This window comes from Polypterus senegalus, chromosome 2 (assembly GCF_016835505.1).
Source record: "Polypterus senegalus isolate Bchr_013 chromosome 2, ASM1683550v1, whole genome shotgun sequence".
Taxonomy (NCBI): Eukaryota; Metazoa; Chordata; class Cladistia; order Polypteriformes; family Polypteridae; genus Polypterus; species Polypterus senegalus.
The window spans coordinates 288,811,357-288,833,279 of NC_053155.1; the positions used below are offsets into that span (position 1 = coordinate 288,811,357).

At 36.0% G+C, this 21,923-nt stretch overlaps 1 protein-coding gene across 1 annotated transcript in view; it reads left to right on the top strand.

Moving 5' to 3' along the window:
- Positions 1-21,923, top strand: part of LOC120523980 (beta-1,3-glucosyltransferase-like) — a 452,278-nt gene that overhangs the window by 404,019 nt on the left and 26,336 nt on the right. The window contains exon 12 of the mRNA XM_039745736.1: positions 17,271-17,370. Coding sequence (XP_039601670.1) covers positions 17,271-17,370 — 100 coding nt within the window. The remainder of the gene's footprint in view (positions 1-17,270; positions 17,371-21,923) is intronic.

Sequence of the window (21,923 nt, forward strand, 5' to 3'; positions counted from 1 at the left end):
TATACTTTTTTGTGGCAATGTGTAAAATATATATAGTACTTAAATGTGTTATTTGTCCTATTAGGATTTGTTTTAAATTCAATTTTAAGTGACTAGTTCTAAAATGTGCTAGATAACTATTATTTGTCTGTTTTATGAGGTGGCTAGATATCTTTCTGTTATGCTTATAGGTCAGTGTTGGTCTGTCTGTGTATCTATATGTATAAAATAATGCCTGTGTATGCCTGCCTGCCATAAGTTTGGTATTATCATGGATTTATATGGATAAAGTATAATTTATAAAATCTCAAAACCATAGGTGGTCAGTTTTTAGTTTCTATAACATTTTTTTTTTGCACTTATTGTATTCAGGAAAAGATTAAATGAGTGAAACAAGATTATAGGTAACACAGAGAGTTAGCTGTTTTGTTTTCGATAATGACTTTCACATAATTTCATTGATATGTCTTTCTGGACAGCGAATGTACAGAATCACAACTTAGATTAATTTCTGAACAAAGGATGTGCTGTGAGTTGGTAAGGCTTGTAAGTGTGATGTTAAGTGTGCATGAAGCAAAGTGTGCACACTTTGACACAAATAAATAAAAGACCTTAGTAAGAAAGGTAGTGCTCAAACAAGCAACAAAAATAAAATCCAGCATTTAGAGAAAAGAACTGTTGGCTTTGACTTGTGTTTTGCTGTGTTGTTTTGATTGTGGTTTAGCTTCTGGTAAGGTGACTAAAGAACAACAATGATTACCGTGTGCCATCTCTGCTAAACAACCCAGAATATGCTGCTGCTGCCTCTTAAAAGAAAGACCTTAAAATAAACTCTGCCATCTAGCAACATGTATTTCCTGGGACTTCCTGTTATTCCTATTGAACATTTTATTAAAGATTTTGAACATTACTGAGGGCCCATGGGGGTGCAAGGATGCCAGAAGCTACTAGAGCCAGAATCATCAGTTGTTCGGTTGAAGGCCAGTTCTTTTATATAATAACTTTTTGGGACAGCCTGTTGCTATTGCACATGCAAACATTGCACAATAAAAGTGAAAACTCTTGTGGCCTTCATTTATACTCTACTGTACATGAAAAATTCTATTTTTTCCCATAATAGTATACAAAATTTGATAAACTGGTTGTGATTATGATTTCTTATTTCACATAAAGGCCATATCATGTTTAATATATCTGAATGTCTGATTCATATTCTGTCATTTCATTCATTTTATGAACTTTAAATCTCTGATTTAATTATCTTCAAAAGTAATTTTTGTATTTCTGACTTGAAACTTAGTTGTTTAGCCGTCATTTTGTATCTGCACTTTTTATATTGTTACATAATACTGATTATTTGGAGAAGTATTATGCAGTTAATAAATTGTATTCACATGCATAATTGTTTAATTTTCAAACTCATGTTAATTATATCTGGCGTGTAATTCTGAAACATTGGCATGCTTTAACTCTAAACCTTAATTATCACACCACTAATATTTATGTTCTCTCTTGGTATGATGGAAGAGACTACTCACTACATTAGGCTCAGTAAATCAGCTAATTGCACATTTGTCTCGATAACTCACATTTTAAAACTGGTTAAGGATTCTTCTTCAAAAACATGACTTAATAGTTTATCCCAGATTTCCATTGCTTTTTTTGTGTGAAAAGCAACCATGGAATTTAGTGAATGAAATCTGTATGAATTACGTAGATTTTGAATTTTTGTTAATAGTTAGTCCATCCAGTTTCATCATCTACACAGCTACTCTTCTTATCCTAAAGGTGCTTTTTGTACTTGAATCTGACCTGTTCATTTTGTTTAATGGAAGCTTGATATTTGATCTCAGAGCTCTGTATGTATTTCTAGTGTCCCAGTCCTGGTATTTTTAAGCAATCTAGTACTCAATATGTTATGAAAATTGTCATAACAACAAGCACAGTTATTTCTTTAATACTAGAAATACCAGAGCCTACGAAAAAACTCGTAATTCTTAAATCCCTTCACACCTCTCCGCCAGCGCCCTTTGTCTTCTAAATGTGCTGATAAAGAGAAGCTAGGAGCAGCCGGCTATTCCATCCCCCCACCAATTTAGAACGTGCACGAACTTCAGCTTGATTGAGTATCTGGGAGTGAAGTGGAGTTTTAGAGTGGAAATAATAGATCGTTGTTTGGAACACACGCATTTCATGTCTGTTCCGTTTCTACAGTAATCTGTGTCAACACATTGTTAAAACAGAAACATTTTTTATATTCTAGTAGTAGATGACAAAATGTCGGCATAAACTATATAGTGTATGAAGCCTGAAGTCCAAATAGCAAAGAAACATTTTCACAAGAATAACGCAATTGCGCTTTTATTCAAAAATATAACTGCAGAAACAAAAGCGCCTTAACATGCGACATTGACAGCAGTTTATTGTAACTGCCTCCGTGGTTCAATAGACTCAGCCCCCGCTTGGGAATCAAAAGGTCATGAGTTCGATCCTGCGCCCCTCTGTTTTGAGAAGTAAACTGTTCTTAGTCTTACTATTTTAGAATAAAAGCATACATTTGATTTCAGTCTGTAACAGCCGGTGCAATTTATGATCCTTGTAAAGGTTAGCTTTTTTTTTTAATTTACTTTTCATTCTCTCAGTCGCGTTCAGAATCAATCCATACAACCCCATCTGACACGGCTGTTTTCACTAAAGACGCGCTATAGCTCTGCAGTGTACCACGATGCATACTAACAGACCACCCCAACACCCCCCCCGCCCGGGTTCTGACACATAAGCGCAGTGTCTGATGATTGCATATAGCGCCGAACTTACTGCTCTTTACCATTCTCTCCTCTGCATGTCCTGGAGTACAAAAGAAACAGCATACAGCAACATGCGGGGACTGGCAGGAACACTCAATAAAACTGAAAAAAAAGAAAAGCAAGTGACGGTGAGATACGAAGAAGGCAGCTTCGCCAGCGTTTGTGTGTCAGAACAAGGGGCGTTAGTATGCATCGTGATACACTGCAGAGCTATAGCGCGTCTTTAGTGAAAACAGCCGTGTCAGATGGGGTTGTATGGATTGATTCTGAACGCGACTGAGAGAATGAAAAGTGAATTAAAAAAAAAAGCTAACCTTTACAAGGATCATAAATTGCACCGGCTGTTACAGACTGAAATCAAATGTATGCTTTTATTTTAAAATAGTAAGACTAAGAACAGTTTACTTCTCAAAACAGAGGGGCGCAGGATCGAACTCTTGACCTTTTAATTCCCAAGCAAGGGCTGAGTCTATTGAGCCACAGAGGCAGTTACAATAAACTGCTGTCAATGTTGCATGTTAAGGCGGCTTTTTGTTTCTGCAGTTATATTTTTGAATAAAAGCACAATTGTGTTATTCTTGTGAAAATGTTTCTTTGCTATTTGGACTTAAGGCTTCATACATTATATAGTTTATGCCTACATTTTGTCATCTACTACTAGAATATAAAAAACGTTTCTGTTTTAACAATGTGTTGACACAGATTACTGTAGAAACGGAACAGACATGAAATGCGTGTGTTCCAAACAACGATCTATTATTTCCACTCTAAAACTCCACTTCACTCCCAGATACTCAATCAAGGTGAAGTTCGTGCACGTTCTAAATTGGTGGGGGGATGGAATAGCCGGCTGCTCCTAGCTTCTCTTTATCAGCACATTTAGAAGACAAAGGACGCTGGCGGACAGGTGTGAAGGGATTTAAGAAGCAGTTTAAGGTGGGACGGAATTACGAGTTTTTTCGTAGGCTCTGGTAATTCTAGTGTTAATAAATACTAGAGTCCTAATTTTCATCAGTGCACCTCATCGTAGTATGTCCATCTAGTTTTACTAGCTTCCACAAGTCTGGCTTATGTTCCTAAGGGTAACTAAACTGCAGAGAGCACTACTTCATTTTAGAGTTTATTTTTAGCTCTTCCCTGCAAGGTCTACATGGATGTAGGTATTTAACCAAATTATTATATAACACAATGCAAAATAAGAACACTATTGTCAGAAACATATTTGATTTTATCTTGCAAGGTAAAACATGTATTTATAAAAATCATCAATATATCTCAAAATGAATCTGTTTAGTATTGGAACCATTTAGTCTAGTTCTGGGTCACAAACAGTTGAATTCTATCTTGACAGCATTGCCAGAAGCCATCATTTTGTTGCAGTTGAATTTTTTACATCAACAGCAAATACTAACCAACCCCATTCTGGACCCCAGTCCATTTTAGACATTATTTTAGAATATTTTATTTTATGTTATTTAATTATGTTTTAAAGTTTAGGTTATATAGTAGCTATAGAAGAAGTCCAGAGACAACTAAGCTGATTCCAGGACTGCAGGGGATGAATTATGAAGTAAGATTTAAAAAGATAAGCCATTTCAGTTTAAGCAAAAGAAGATTAAGAGGAGACATGATTGAAGTGTTTAAAAGTATGAAGGAAATTAGTCCAGTGGATCATCAAGAACATGGGGACACAGTTCATAACGTATTAAGGGTAAATTTCGCACAAACATTAGGAAGTTTTTCTTCACACAGAGAACCATAGACACTTGGAATAAGCTACCAAGTAGTGTGGTATACCGTAGAACTTTAGGGACTTTCAGAACTAGACTTGATGTTTTTAAGAAGAATTAAGTGGATATCACTAGCAAGCTTTGTTGGGCTGAATGGCCTGTTCTTGTCTAGATTGTTATAATGTTCTATATTTGAAGTTTATATAGTATTTATATTTGGTCATGTATTAGTATTTTTTTATTATTTCATTACAGATGCACACTACAATTGAATGAGTGCACCAAGTTAGTTATTCATGGTAACACCCCAGAGTTTTATACATTACTCTTATATTAGCAAAGTTTGCACATCCTGTGCAATCATTTTGCAAAACTCTGTACACACTTCTCAGTCCATTAGCTCAGCTCTCATTATGAACACACCTTTGTTATTTGTAGAAAAATCTTAGTCATCAGTCAAAACTCACTGTGCCAATAATGCACATCACCTGAGCAAACACAATCAACCCAAATGACAAACTCCATTCTCTGTGTAAGTATGCAAATGGCACTCAATGACTTGGGATCACAATGGAACAAAACGAAAGAGCACAGAGGGCAATGGGGGAAAAAAGATATAGAGGATGAAGAAGACAACAAAACATTTCAAATCAATTAAGAGCAACTATGGGTTAACAGGGCATCAACCCTGAAATGAACATGGAAGAACTGGACTATGAGTGCCACCTTTACCTACATTGAGCCATTGGACTACGGCTGGAATCGGTAGGAATGTATATCATGATGGGCAGGATAATACCTGAGCTTTCTGTTTGCCTCTGGCCTGTTCTCCACTTAGCCTTGTTTACTATATGGTATACTGGACCGCATACTGTAGCCATGGTGCATTTTTGATGTTTGTGTTCTTGATGTTTCTATGGTACTATGAACAGTATTTTCTGTAATAATTGCATTTTTCATATCTCATTAGTGTTACTTAGTGTTAAGATGTGGCTTTTTGCTGTGACATGTGCTGTAATGTCCTTGATTTCCTAAAGAAAATTCCATTTGGAACCACATGTGTTTTTTGTTTTATTTTTTACAAGATACTGTCTATTTAATGCTTACTGTAAACTATCATTTTGTTGTGTGTATTTGTAACTTTGAATGAATTATTTGGCTTTGTTGCTTTTTTCAGCAAAAAGTGAGTTTTTCCTAGTGTGTTTTAAGTTTTAAAGGAAGTGGTATTCAACATTGGACTTTGTGTACTGTGTATAATTTTGAGGAAACGGTATTGAGTTATGAGAAGTATGGTACCAGTCAAAAGTTTTACAACACCTTAGTTTTTCCAGTTCTTCAAATTGAATCAGTTGAAATGCAAAGAATGATGAAAAGGAAGCAGTAAACTGCCAGAGGTTTAAATTTAAAGTATTTTTATTTAGCATAAACTGAAATAAAGCAAATTTCAGAATATTACAAGTGGGCCTTCTTCAGGGAACAACTGATATGTTACAACCTACAGATGTTCTGCAGCAATTAAAATAAAGCATTGCAAGTTTTTTTTTTCATTTTCTTGGTTTTATTGTAATCATTAAAAATAGGATTTAAAACAAATCAACCCCCACCCCTGAGAAAGAGTGCATGGCCAACAGTGTAAAACTGAAAGCTAGTAAAAATAAGTAAATTGATGAGTTTAATAAGCTGATAAAAGTAAATTGAGAAGAAAAAGAAATGGGAAGAGAATACTGCTTCCTTAGTGCTTTAAGAGCTTAATCTAAAATGTTATTGATTAGATCCTGCCAGGTTTTGAAAAAGTTCTGCACAGATCCTCTAAGTGAGAATTAGACTTTTTCCAATTTCAAATAATATAATCAGTTACCCACTGACTTAAAAAAGGAGAGTTAGGATTCTTCCAGTTTAGGAAGATAAGTCTGCATGCTAATAGTGTAGTAAAGGCAATCACAGTTTGTCCTTCTCCACTTTAAACCCATCTAAGAGTACACCAAACACAGCTGTTAGTGGGTTAGGGAGGATTGTGAGACCAAGGCTATCTGAAAAGGTATCATTTAATAAGGACGCGTAAATAAAGATGAACTTCAAAAGGGTGACCTCAATTGGCCGCAGCGAATAAAGGCAAGCTTCAAAAGGCCGACCTCAATTGGGAGCAGTGAATAAAGGCAAACGCAACAAAATTATTACAGAAAATTTATTAGATAAAGGCAATAATTGAACTATAAAAAGGCGAAAGTAAGAATATAACATCCAGTTAATTAATGCATGAGCTTCTAACTAACTATTTCTGGAACATATTTGTGAAGAAAATTTATTAGATGAAGGCAATGATTGAACGTATAAAAAGATGAAAGCAAGAATATTAAAACATCCAATTAATTAATACATGAACTTCTAACGAACTATTTCTAAAGCTCTGTATATTTCGTTGTTTTCTCCTCTTACTCATTGTTGTGTTACACTTGAAGCTGTAGATTATGTGCAATGCCACGTAGATATTCAAGATGCGGTCTATTAGCACTATTGCTTTCCTTGTTTCGATCTTCGCCACATCTGGAACATGGTTGTGTGTAGATGGTCTCTTGATGAATAATCCATTTTTGGTATGACAGCGAGACGAACATTTTCCAATCCTATATTCACTGCATTTCCAGATGTATTTCCCATTGATAGTTTTCTCCTTTCTGAATGTGTAGCCTTCGACTACGAGTAGATCTGCACCTTTGTTGCTCTTCACATATTCCAGAGCTATTTGAACTAAATTATCTATGGACGCCTTTATTCACCGCGCCCAATTGAGGTCGTCCTTTTGAAGCTCGCCTTTTTGTGCGCGTTCTTATTCAATAGAGCTGTCTGAAAAGCATTGCAAGTTGAAGCAAACAATTTTCACAGGTTTCCCAGCTTCTGTTTTTATTTAAAAACGTCTGTCTTAAAGCAGAGTTGGAACAGACTGTGTTACTACACCCACTGAAGTGCTACTTGGACAAAATTACACTGTAGAAAGTTGTAAATTCCTATGACAATGGCAATAAAATGACATTGAACAAATGAAATGACACAGAGCATTATTACCCTTAGAAGTGTAGACCTTTCATTTAGACAAATTACAAAAAAGAAATCAAGTGTCAATGAGTATGGTGGCCTACACAATCCAAAGACAACTGAAAACTAGAAAGAAACTCTGATATGAACATGTCTGGCAGACCCAAAGTCACCACTTAATCCAAAAACAAGATTCTCAGGGTCACCAGCTTGCATGATGGGTGCTTCACAGCACAACAGTTTCAAGCACAGCTCAACACTTGTGGAATAAAGTGAGTCTCAATTTCTACTGTGAAGGGGAGACTTTGTGCTGCAGGTTTGACAGGACGAGTGACTACTGCAGATTGGAAGAAAGTCTTATGGACTGATGAATCAAAATTTGTGGGTATTTGTATGCCATTGAGTTGGTGACAGGATGGATGGTTTCTCAGTGGGTGACACCAACTGTCAAACATGGAGGAGGAAGTGTGATGGTCTTTTGCTGGAGGCAGAGTTGGTGACTTGCTCTGGCATTCTGAATCAAAAGGGTTATCACAGTTTGTCTGTTATATCAGCAAAAGGCAGCCACCTTAATGAATCAAAAATTTGAGTATAATGTTGTACTCTTCTGAGGTGTTACACTACCGGTCAAAGGTTTTAGATGTGTATCTAAAAACTGCAACTTTTGAATCAATAAAATAACTTTTTGCAGACCCATTTTTTTTTATTATTATTATCGTCCAAAGCCCTTAGTTTTTGACAACTTGACAAGGATGCCCCTTGTCACCGCTACTGTTTGCAATCGCCATTGAACCACAGCCAATACACTGTTGAAATACTGATCAGATAAAGGGGATTATCAGAGAAGGACAGGAACAGAAAATTTCTCTATATGCAGATGATATGGTACTGTATATATCGGACCCACAAAATTCTGTGCCTGCAGTCTTAACAGCACTCACAGAATTTCAAAAGATCTCTGGTCTCAGAATTAATCTGAATAAAAGTGTACTCTTTCCAGTGAATTCTCAAGCATATGATATTAGATTAGATACCCTACCTTTTATCATTGCATAACAGTTTAAATAACTAGGGGTAAACATCACAAGTAAACATAAAGCTCTTTATCAACAAAATGTTGCCATCTGCATGGAAAAACGTAAGCAAGACTTGCGTAGATGGTCAACCCTTCATCTTACTTAGCTGGAAGAATTAACACTGTTCAGATGAATATTCTTCCTAAGCTCCTTTTTTATTTCAAAACATCCAAATATACATCAATAAATCATTTTTTAAGCAATTAGATTCAACAATAACCTAATTTATTTGGAACTCAAAACATCCACGTATCCAAAGAGCGACACTACAAAGATAAAAGACATGGCTCTACCTAACTTCCAGTTTTATTACTGGGCAGCAAACATACAAGCTATAAAAACTTGGACACAAATAGAAGAACAAACACAGGCCTTTTCCGCAATAGAAACAAAATCCTGCAGTTCTTCTTTATATTCCCTGCTCTGTGCCCCAATAAATACAAGTTATCTGCAATACACTAATAACCTAATTGTGCTTCACTCACTTAGAATATGGAACCAATGTAGAAAGCATTTTAAGATGGAGAAGCTTTTATCTGTGGCACCTCTGCAAGAGAACCACCTCTTTCAACCTTCGCAAACATATGCAGTTTTTAATATCTGGAAAAAATTTGGGATTAACTTACTTAGAGATCTTTATATAGACAATGTCTTTGCATCCTATGAACAATTACATTCCAAATTTAACATTCCAGCTACACATTTCTTTCACTATCTTCAAATTAGGAACTTTTTTAAACAAAACCTTCCCGATTTTCCTCATCTTGCACCCTCACCCATGCTGGAAAAAATATTGCTCAATTTGAAGGACTCAGACACCATCTCTGCAATGTATAAAATCATTTTACAGTCCCTTCCTTTCAAAGATCCAAGAGGACACTGGGAAAAAGTTCTCTCAATATATCAGAAAAGGAGTGGAAAGTAGCAATGCAGAGAATTCACTCGAGCTCCATATGCGCAAAGCATATAATTATTCAACTCAAAATTATATATCGAGCACATCTGTCTCGTCTAAAACTCTCCAAAATGTTTCCAGGGCAAGATCCAACCTGAAAACGCTGCAATCAAGTCCCAGCCTCACTGGGCCACATGTTCTGGGCCTGCACCAAATTAACATCATTCTGGACCAAAATTTTTAATTACCTTTCAGACAGCCTTGGACTCACAATCCCCCCTAACCCATCAACAGCTGTGTTTGGGGTTCTTCCAGATGGGTTTAAAGTGGAGAAAGATAAACAAATTGTGATTGCATTCACTACACTTTTGGCACGCAGACTTATTCTGCTAAACTGGAAAAATCCAAACTCTCCTCTTTTAAGTCAGTGGGAAACCGATGTTTTATACTATTTGAAATTGGAAAAAATCAAATACTCAGTTAGAGGATCTGTACAGATTTTTTTTCAAAAATGGCAGGATCTAATCAGTAATATCTTAAAATAAGCTCTTAAAGCACAGAGGAAGCAATTATTTCTGTATTTCTTTTTCTTCTCCATTTATCTCTATTGGCTTATCAAACTTATCAATTTAGGTATGATTACAAGCCTTAAATTTTACTCTGTTGGCCTTGCTCTCTCTCTCTCTCAGGGGTGGGGGTCGACTTGTTTTCAATTGTACTTTTTGTAAAAATTGATTGATTTGTGTGTAATGATTGCAATAAAATTAATAAAATTTCAAAAAAAAAAAAGTTTTTGACAACTTATCCTTGTATTGTGAGGTTTAAGTCTTTGGTTAAAAAGAACTGGGGTGCAAAAAATTACTGAACCATTTTCTTGTAGGAGCTATGGATAAGATTAATGAAATGAGATAAGAAATCTGATAACTGAAAAGTAAATGTGCTTAAGCTTGTGTTTCACGCTCTGTATCTTTTATAATCAGTACGCTCCTGAATTAATGGTTTCTCTCCTATTCCTCCTGCTCCTTCTCCTCCTCCTTCTCGGGTCATCAGACAGTTACGGAGTAATATGGATGGCACAAGAGGCATAGCTAAAACTCTTCCAGTCAGCTGCATACTTTATACTAATTCAGAATTTGTTTTAATTATAAAACTTTTGATCTCGTTTTTGCCTGTCAAAAGGATCAAAATTTGCTAAATTGGCATGAGCAATTCTTTCAAACTGCTATTCCATATGGCCTAGTAAAACTGTCTACCATAGACTCCAAATTGTGCAGAGAGATTAAAATAAATTCTGTAATCTGTTCCAGGTTATATATTAGGTGCATGTTTTAATTAAATAGTAAAAGAAAAAAATTTTAAACACATGTTTGTTTCAAGAAATAATTGGCTATGCTGTAATAGAGAGTAATGCCCTTCTTTTTCCCACTGCGGAAATAAGACTGAATGTGCTAATAAAGGGGAAAGAACTGAAAAAAATGCTGTCAAATTTCTAATAGAATCCTGACTATAGCATTAAATCATTATTTAAATTATGACTGTTATGGCCTCGTTCACTAAATATATTTTGCAGACTTTTGCAAAATAAACTGCTAGTGTTATTTACTATATGCAGGACTTTACAACATATCACTTTGCCAGACTACACTGCTCCCATTCTTTTAAATACTTTGTTTGATTTTCTTGCAAAACATTGCACTGTAAATGTGTGGTGGTGAAGGGTGGAACTCCATTTTTTGCCTGTACTGACAGAGACATACAGATTATGTGCTCAATATATATAGAAGGCACAAAAAAACCACATACTAAAGTAGACCATTTCAGTGACTAATGGAATATTAAATGGTCTCTCTTGAAGACTGTCATGGGATGCTTTATGAAGTACCAATGTGTAAATGTTACTGCTGTTAGATTACGCACTTCCTTTTGAAAATACTGTGTAACAAACACACATAATCCAACTGAGAGTTGCCGGAGACCAGCGAAAATACTGGCTGTGCTGGGTGCAAGGCAGGAAGTTTTCCCTAATGGGTCTCCAATCCGTCCCACAACCTGTTGATACACACTCATGTGGGATCAGTTTAGAACCAGCAATTTACCTGTTACACGAATTTTTGGAGATGTGAGAACCAAAACATATGGCAACTTAGGGAGACCTTGCAAACTCCACATGAACATTTCAGAACTAGAGCTGGATTTGTGAAGCTGCAGTGCTAACCACTGTGCTATGGCCCCATCTAAATATTCTACTGTGCCTAAGGTTATTACTATGAGTCTTAACATAAAGCTTACTGTATAATCAGATGTCTAGATGATACAGTATGTGCATACCTCATTAGGGTATGTAGTACTTATACTGAATGAGGTAAACTGGTCAATAATCCTACAATTTTTATTAGTTATGATCGATTCAGAAAGTATGTAAGTGGGAATATCGCAGGTTGAAATACATCACATTAGCCTTATTTAAAGCTATTTATAAGTAAAATACTAAGCAGGGCATCCTAAAGAGAGCTGACTAAACCTTGCAGGTTTTTTAATCTGTAGTTTGGTATATAGAACTGTGTCACTAACATAAAAGTGAATATACTATATAATGTTTTAAACAATTGTTTTAATCGTGACGTTGTGACACTCCTGAGAAAGAGAGAAAGTAATCATAGATATTAAATTGCTTAAAAGAGAAAAATGTAAAAAGAATGAGAAATTGAGAGAGCCGAAAGGGGCGGACAGAAGTGTGGTCTGGAAAATAGGCATGGGTGTAAGAAAAAAACAGATGTAGCAAACAAAACTGAGCATCCATCCATCCATTATCCAACCTTTTATATCCTAACTACAGGATCACGGGGGTCTGCTAGAGCCAATCCCAGCCAACACAGGGCACAAGGCAGGAAACAAACCCTGGGCATGGCGCCAGCCCACTGCAGGGCGTGCGCACGCACACACACACACACACACACACACACACTGCGCACACCAAGCACACACTAGGGACAATGCACCTAACCTGCATGTCTTTGGACTGTGGGAGGAAACCAGAGTACCCGGAGGAAGCCCACGCAGACACGGGGAGAAAATCTAAACCAAAATGCATAACTAATACTAAAGTTCTTCATTTGTTTATATTTGATCTATTAGCTGATTATTAACTACTGGGCCTCACCAGCTTAAACATTCATAGCATGATGTGTCACATGATCTCAATGTCACATGACTGCAACAAGCATAGCAACTATAAACAAGTTGGCTGCATTTATACATTGATGGTTGATAGAGAATACCCTGTATGCTCCTTGTTGTCAAAAGTCCTCAGTTCTTGCTCATGTCAATTGGTGTCTTAGTCATACTGGTGAAAAATTTAGTAGTACCTTGAAGGAGAGCCTTGAGAAGTAACACCAAAGGTGATACAAGATCACCGTTCAATCAATGGGAAGGAAATGTTGTAGTCAATTTTTTTTATTTAAATTTAGCTTTCCTTACAGTTAGTGATGAGCAAAACACTGGATTTTCATTTCACATAAAGTTTTGCAAAGTTGCCCCTAAATTTCGTTTTATATTTCATTGCAAAATTACAAAATGTGAAACTTTCTAAAATTAGTTTTTTTAATGGGGGAGAAACACTGCCAGTACTGCCATTTGCTTCTTTGGACACCCTTCAGTGCTTCTACCACTGCCCCATTTTTCTACGGCTCCTTCAGTGTGGTTTCATGCACTCTAATCTGTCTCTTGCACTGCCTGCCCTGAACATGCATGCTTCCTACTCCTCCTTGCACTGCTAATTTTAAGGGAACAAATGTAACAGCATCTGCCATTAAGATGACCCAAGCCAGGACCCTTTTGGTGATTTGCCAGCAGCCACACACCTATGCTGCTGGATTTTAGCAGGAGGAAAATGCCCCTGATATGCTTGCATGCAAGTGCTGTCTGTGACCTCTGCTTTTACATGCTCTGCAGTAGCATACATTTCCCCTTGCTTTTGCATGTGGAAGAATAGGTTGCAGACTAGATGAAATATATGTGGCAATGGTGACAATTTTGAGTGTTGTAATACAATATTTTTAATGAATTGTTTGTCTCAAGGTTTTACTGCAAATTCAGTTTCATGTAAATTGTTTCACTCATCACTACTTACAACACATATTGTAAACATAATACAATTCTACAATTATAAATCTCCATTTGACAATTACATTCAACTATACCTAATCTACGATCCCATATATAATACAACTGTACAGAACATTAAAAAAGTAAGTTGCAAGGCTATAAAAAGGTCTTTCATTGTGGTGACCAAAACTCTGGTGCACTTACATACTAGATGATAAAATGTTTTTTATTAAGGGGCATTACATACTTTGTTGTATAATACCCATCTATATTCAGTAATACAGAAATCTGAAGTGATAAAACAGATATTTTATGTTATTAAACAAAGTTTTACAATGTTTTATTCCTTACTTGAAAAAAATAACTTACACTCAAAAGACAGCAAAGGTTTTTTGGGTTGTAGCTTACTTCACTTAATTATAGAAGACAGAAAATTGTTAAAGAGATATAAGGTGCTTGCATCTGTTTCAGTATTTTAGTACCGCTCTTCTAGTTTGCAGTTAGTTAAATTTCCATTCTTAAACTAATTAAAGGTCCATTCAGAGGACTAAAAAGGTTCTGTCTGTGAGAAGGAGATGCCAGGTTCAATTGACTGATTGTAGCTGACATTGGTGAGATATTTAAGTAATTAAAAAGCTGTAGATAAATATATTTTCTAACGAAAAAGCAAACAAACAAAATAATGGGTTAAGCAAAAAACATCCAATCCATCCATTACCCAACCCGCTATATCCTAACTAAAGGGTCACGGTGGTCTGCTGGAGCCAATCCCAGCCAACACAGGGCGCAAAGCAGGAAACAAACCCCAGGCAGAGCGCCAGCCCACTGCAGGCAAAAAACATTTACTTAGCAATTAAGAAAGTTTTTTAAAACACAAAATTAACAAACGGGAGGAAAAATAAATTAAACAAGCAACACACATGATGTACTGTATACAGCCAAAATGCCGAATTTTAGTAACAGTAGGGTGCTGCATGCTGTGAATGAGATTTTTCCCATGTCTTGTAAACCTTGAGGTAATTCATGCTGGTTCCAATTATGCTGGAAGAAGCAATCTGTATACCTTACAATATCAAATCCAAAAGATCTGCAATAATTTCAAAAGATAAGTTTTTTTTTTTTTTAAAATGTGATTCTACCAGCACTGAGAAAGATACTGGATCTTCTAAAGTTAATTTTCAATCACAGTACATTGAGATAAATGTATGCGTATTTTTTTTTAAACTGGAAATATTGTCACTAACAGCACCTGATTTATTTCATTTTGTGAAAGGCATAACCTTCAACCTTGTTTGGCTAGAAAATATGGGAGGAAAGAGAGCAGAATATTAATAATGTGCCTGGTCTAACCATGGCATATGTGATACAGTAGCAAGGCAAATTATTTAAAATATAATATCAAAACTGTGTCATGTAATTGTTATGGAAAGAATGTCTGAAGAGAAAAAAAATACTGTATATACTCGCATATAAGTTCTCCCACGGTTAAGTCGGGACTTGATTTTACCGTATAATTTCAGGTATTTTATAATGTCGGTCATATAAGTCGAATGCGGAAAACTCACGCTATTGGTCCAAGAGATTATGATACAGTATGCTAACGCCCACCTGAGAGAGTAACCACGGAGCACACAGCCTTTTTTTTATGTGGGTGTGGCAATGTGCTGTATCAGCGTGTGCTCCTAACCTCTCTCTGTCTCTCTTTATTGTGCCTACATGACCACACGGTAATAGCCCAACTATTCTGAAGTGACATTTGCACTGATTTATAATATTGTGTATCTCACACTCTCATATTCCTTTATCGTAAGAGCATCCCTTATCTACGATTGAGCGTTCGATCAGAAGAAAATATGAAACTGGTTTTAAGTTAAACATCATTGAAGTAGCGAAAGAAATTGGTAACTGCGCTGCTGCAACAAAATTCGATGCGTCTGAGAAACTGATGGCAAGAAGATGTAAGGAAAAAAAATTAAGTGTTGCATTTTTGTATAGGTGTATAAGCCGGGGTCTGATTATATGATTGATTTTTCGGGTTTTAAGACCTGACTTATATGTATGTACGGTAATGAAAAGTAAAATAAAGTTATGTGAAGAAAAAAAATGAAAATGAAATACAGTTGCATCAAAAGGAACTTACAAATATTTTAATAAGTGAAGTTCAACAATGTATAAAAAGAAAACAAAACAAAAGGAAAAGTATAACAACAATCAAAAAAGAAGACATGTGGAAACCAGTAATTTGAACAGGATTTTACAGATATTAGACAAATGTTGCAGTGAAACAGCAATTTGGGGAAGTCAGTGAAAGGCTGTGGAAAAAAAAATGGAAGGTGATTCTACAGTGTAGTACTGTTGTTTGTCCACAATGGCTCATTTTAAACAAAGGCTCATGGTCGACAACACTTAGTTCTAGGTAAAATGGAAACTGCTAGCAGTTTCGAGGAATTTTTTTTTTTGTCATTTTAAATCTGTAATATGTTTACATGCTATATCTTTTGTGTTCTGTGGGGGGAATCCCACAATGTGGATCCACCATGATGTCACTTTGTATTCTAGATGAAGATTAAGGTAGTTTAAAGCATCATTAAGTGTTGAGTGTTGTGAATTTAGTATGTACCCTTTGGCTTTTCTGTGTTCTTGTTATTTTTGATCTATAAAAATATAGAAAAAAAAGCAAACCAGGAAAACTAAAGGGAAGCTACCCACAGTAACATCTTCAGTAAACACTAACACTAAAAAGACCCCTTTCTATATATTTTGTGTATATAACAATACAAATCGTGACACACAGAAAATTGCAACTAGAGATCAAAAGTAGTATTTGATCGGTTAAGAAGGAACCTTAAAACCTGCAGATTAAGCTAAAACAAGCAGCAGACAGAGCAGCGAGTTACAAAGGTGTATTCATTAGGCTTGTTAATTATAATTTGGTTCTGTTTAGTTAAGGGGGCTCTGAAATGAACTGTGGCCCGGGGACACCCCATCATGCAAGTTAGAGAGTTTAAAAAAATGGTTAGAATGATGGAGACAGCTGCTGTATGTTAACCTCCTTCATAATGTCACAGTGTCAGTTAGTTATCATATTTAGTTATATTTCTTCTATCGCACTCACACCTCAATTATTTTTATAGTGCTATGGAAGAATTCAGTATTTTGCTTTTATGCAAATACCTTAGCCTAAAGGCCACACGTCTAGTTTTCCTTTATTTATAAATAACTATATATAACTAAGGCATTCATAAAGAACAGGATATCATCATACTTTCTCTTCAGATTTTTAAATACAAAGTGCTTTATGACAACTAAAATATAAATGACTTCTTTCCTCATTCTAAAGATAAAAGTGGTCTGTGTGTCAGTCACTAAGTGTGCAAATTACCACTAAGCTTTTTGAGTCCTGGTTTTGTTGTTTAGGTGTAATTTTCCCTGTTAGCAATATTCTGGGTAAGATGTAAAAGTGTGTGCTGCTATTTATATTCAGCCAAACTGGTTGCTTTAAAAGTACAACTAGTTAAAACAGTTAAAACAAGATTTTTTCAATGTCCTTTCTATATTACATTTTCTTTTTGTCCTATGAAGAACCCTTTTTTGTCCTGGCAGGTGGTCTGAATTAATGTTGTCTTTTCTTTCTTGTCATTTTTAGGTCATTGTGGGAAGACATTTTCTATTTTGGAGAGATATGTCAGCAACGCAGTTCCAGAAACAAAGTGGCTGGTGATTGTGGATGATGACACTTTGATAAGGTACCATATTAAAAAAAGAAACACCCATCACCTGCTCCTTGTGTTTACTCATGACATGATGTCTCTTTTGCTTTGTATTCTGCTAACAAAACGGTATCCCTGAAACATAAAAACAATGGACTGAATTTTTCTTGATTTAACAAAATTGCACAGAATATAATACATTCTGGGAAAAATAATTTATTTAATTAATTATGGTTTATAATATATTAGTTAAAATATGAAATTGTTACAAATCTTCTCATTTACTTCTTAAAAATTGTGTTATTTACTTAAGTGGTTTTATTTTATCAGTTACATTTAAAGATTTTTTACAATGTTATCCATCTATTTGGTTTTCTTTCATCACTTTTATCTTTTTTGTCACTTGCACATAAAAGAATATTGATAGTTTTTTTAGAATGTTGCTTTTAACTTTTCTTTCTGAGACTGAATTTGAGGGATGATTAAAAAGTTTAAATGTGATGTATTGTGAGAAGCACCAGCAAATCCAAATGAGTTTTTATTTTTTATAGTGATCCAAATGAACACTAATTGTTGTGACATTTAAGATGCTTTTGTCAGCCAGTCAAATAAAATATGATGTTTCACTTGATAAGAGATAATAGAGTCACAGTACAGAATTAATATGCAGTTAACTTCTGCCCTTCCTCTGGTTTGTTTTAGTTGTGTGTTTATTTCTTTATCCACTGTTTTGTAGTATACTGCCAACATTATCTTGTACCTGGCTTTATCTCAATCTGCAATTAAAAAAAAAAAAAAAAAACATGGAGGGTTCTGCAGCATTTTTGACTCTTCCGGCGTGAGGCTCCCAAGGGCTTTCCCCCATCCACTACATTATGTGACCAGCCTTCCTATGGGTGGCTGCAACAGAGCTAATCCCATGGAGACCAGAAAGTCAGTAGATGGATTGAGACAGCATGGGACGTCATGACGTTGCAGGAAAGGGATGTGTGGCACCCCTGATATCTCTGCAGAAGGACGAAGGTCCAAGTCTTTAGAGTCCTGGTACTTCTTGTTTTGCTTTATGGTTGTGAGACATGGACGCTCTCCAGTGACCGGAGATGAAGACTGGACTCGTTCTGTATTGTGTAACTTCAGAGAATCCTTGGGTACTGCTGGTTTGACTTTGTGTCGAATGAGCAGTTGCTCATGGAGTCCCGAATGAGGCACATAACCTGCATTGTTAGGGAGCATCAGTTACAGCACTATGGTGATGTGGTGTGATTCTGCAAGGATGATCTGGCTCAAAGGATCCTCATTATTGAAGACCTGAGCAGCTAGACCAGGCCAAGGGGGCACCCACGTAACACCTGGCTGCGGCAGATAGATGGTCATTTCTGCAGGGTGGCAGTGGACTGCGTGTGTGCCTGGGGGGTTGCCAACCAGGATCCCGACCTGTTTCGTCGTGTGGTGGGCACGGCAACATGCTGTACCAGTGCATGCTTCCCAACCTGACCTGACCAGTTCTACTTTACTAATTGGAGTTCACCAAAGGGTGCCTTCTTGCTAAAGGTGACCCAGAACTTTTTTGATCCTGTGAAATGACTGGCTTCCCTGTGTGATGCTTGGTTTATAGTTAATGCTATTTCACCCTATGACTTTAGGATTCTGGATTCCTTATCAGCCTGTTTTGACTAGGCTTCTGGGGCATCCAGAGACTGTGATAATTATAAGATACTTCATGGCAGAATTACCTCAGTTGTGAGAATTAAACAATTATAAGAACTTATCACTATCATTTAGTGTGCAATGCGGTCTTGTAATTTTCCAAAGACAGAGTTATTCTCAAAATTTTATAGCTGTGCTAAGGCTGCTGACCATTTAATCTAAACAGTACCTTGTCAGTTTCTACATAAATGATTGTTTGCAAAGCTATTTATGGTATTGATTTTCAATAACATCTGTTGCTTTAAGGATTTTACATCATGATATTATTTTGGTTGCTTCTACTGCTCAATGTACAATTTTAAACACATATTTCCTTAACAGCAAATCTCTCAGTTAGTAATACAATTAGTGATCAGAACATTGACTTAATGTTTATTACAGAAACCCGTCAGCAGTCTAATGACAATTTCTTGCTAAATGAAGGAACTAGGGATGTGAATAATAAAACCTTTAGCCGATTTAAAGGCTTCTCCTACCACCCCTATGCTGATGACACTCAGATCTTCTTCTGACTTCGTTCTTACAACCTACACGTTTAAGCCCAGTTCTCCATTTTTCTCTGTGCCATGTCATCCTGAATGATTTGTCACCTTAAACTTACCCTTCAAAGTCTGATATCCTTCTCATTCTCCTTCCTCAAATTTGTCTCTAAGCATTACTCTTGAAGATGTTATCGTTTCATCATTAGAAGTCTTGGTCATGAATCTCAGCATTACTCTGGACTTCTCACTTTCATTTATTGAATACATTTCTTCAGTTGATCCATATATGTAATTTGGTTTTTTTTTTCATAATATTTAGAGGATCTGACCTTTCCTCACTAATTATGCTGCTCACCTCCTTGTTCATGCACTGCTCCTCTCTCAGTTGTGCTATTGCAGCCTTTTTCTGGCAGGGTTCCTCAAAGTGCTATCTAACTTCTCCACCTCCTCCAGAATGCAGCTACTCACTGTTGCAGGAAGGATCCAGTTCAATTGTAAGATACTCTGAATGGGCCTTTTCACTAATCTTCTATTCCATCTCTGTGTTCTCCGAGTTTCTTTATCTTTGATGCATATGTTCTGATGCACATTTCCCTTTTCTGGCTGTTGGTATTTAATTTTTCACCCTCTTTGTTCAATGTCGTGAGTTATTTTTCCTCTTTCCCTCAAATTCCTAGTCTCACAGACCTCTCAAACACCATTGTAAGTTCTTCTACTTGGAAACAATAGCTGCTAAATTACTCCACACTTTCTGATGGAAGACCCTTTCATTAATCGCTTTGTGAAATTGGTTAGCCTCATTATATGATTGGTTTTACCAAGACTTATCTTCATCTTAAATTAAAAAAAAACATTCAGGAAGACCAACAAAACTGGTATTTTCCTGCATTTGAGTTCAACACTGTAGTGAGCTGACATGGTCATCGTTCCTGATGAGAATGGTTTTTAACCAGCACTGTTTAAGTTTATTTCTTATATGCTTTGTTTTCTTGTGACTGAAGACAGAGATATAATTAAAGTTAGTAAAAATATTTTATTAATACACACCAGGCAAAGGTAAGAATGACAACACTGTAGTGTCCTAAATCTTTTATAATGCAAAATTTGACCTTATGACTTTAGTTGCACAAGAATTTCAAGACATTACATCATTTGGATCAGTAGTTACACAATTTTAAAGGTCATGTAACGTTACAGAAAACAGAAGCTGACTTGAGAGACTTCGTGGCCCTTGTCACGCACACCAGATTTGATCAATAGCACTGTTTAAGTTTATTTTTCCACAGCTTATATAATTGTTTTTCTTTATGTGTTTTCTTCCATGATTATATTAATATTCTCAACTCCTTTCAATTTCTTAACCGCTTTTACCTGGTGGCATCATGCCAAGTTGATCAACACTGTCCTCAGATACAGATTCCAGCTCTACCTGGGAAATTCCCAAACCAGCCAAGCGATATAATCCCTCCAGTATGCCCTGGGTCTGCTAAAGGGTCTGCGTGGGGCACATTTGGAGCAGCTGAAGAGGGAGCTGCCCAGAAGACATCCTGACGACATGCCCAAACCACCTCAACTGGCTCCTCTCTGTCTGGAGGATCAGCAACTTTACCCTGAGACTCTCCCAAATCACTGAGCTTCTCACCCTATCATGATACTTAAAACTGATTTTCTGTCAAAGAAAAATATAGTAAGAAAAACATTGTACATTGAAGACTGCAAGAGAAGTGAACAATATATTATGAATAAATACAAGTAAGAATGTCAGTGTACTCTATGCGCATGATAATAAACTTGAACATTTTTATGATTCCACATATGATAATATTCTTGGAACCCTGAGTCACTAAGCAGTTTGTGCTACTATTTTGATATGTACTCAGTAAATTCAAAGAAGTAAGACAGTGTGTGCTTCAGGTTTAAAAATATAACTTATTTTGTAACTGTTATGTTTATTTTAGTGGGAGTTAAAGATGCACTTTGTAGGTGTTAGCAAAATTGTCTCAAACACAGAAAGCAGAAATTTAGACTTAGCAGCAATTTTCCCAAACTATGCAGTGTTAAAAGTGGTGTTAAATAGGGATCAATACTAAGTTCACTGCTATTAATAATTTATATAAATAGTTTTGATAAAAATATAACAAGCCGGTTACATTTTTCTGATTACACTAAAGTAGGTGTAATAACAGGAGTCATCACAGAAGGACCTGAAATATAATATGAAGTAAATATGAAGAATTATACATTGAAAGTTAAAGTGCTGGATTTAAATACATAATAATGGTATGAGACTTGAAAGTACACATTATGAGCACAACAGAGTTTTGGAGGACTCTTCACTGTCTATAATCCATTGTACAGAAGTAGGATGTCTCCAGTACAAGATGAGGGAGGTTATACATA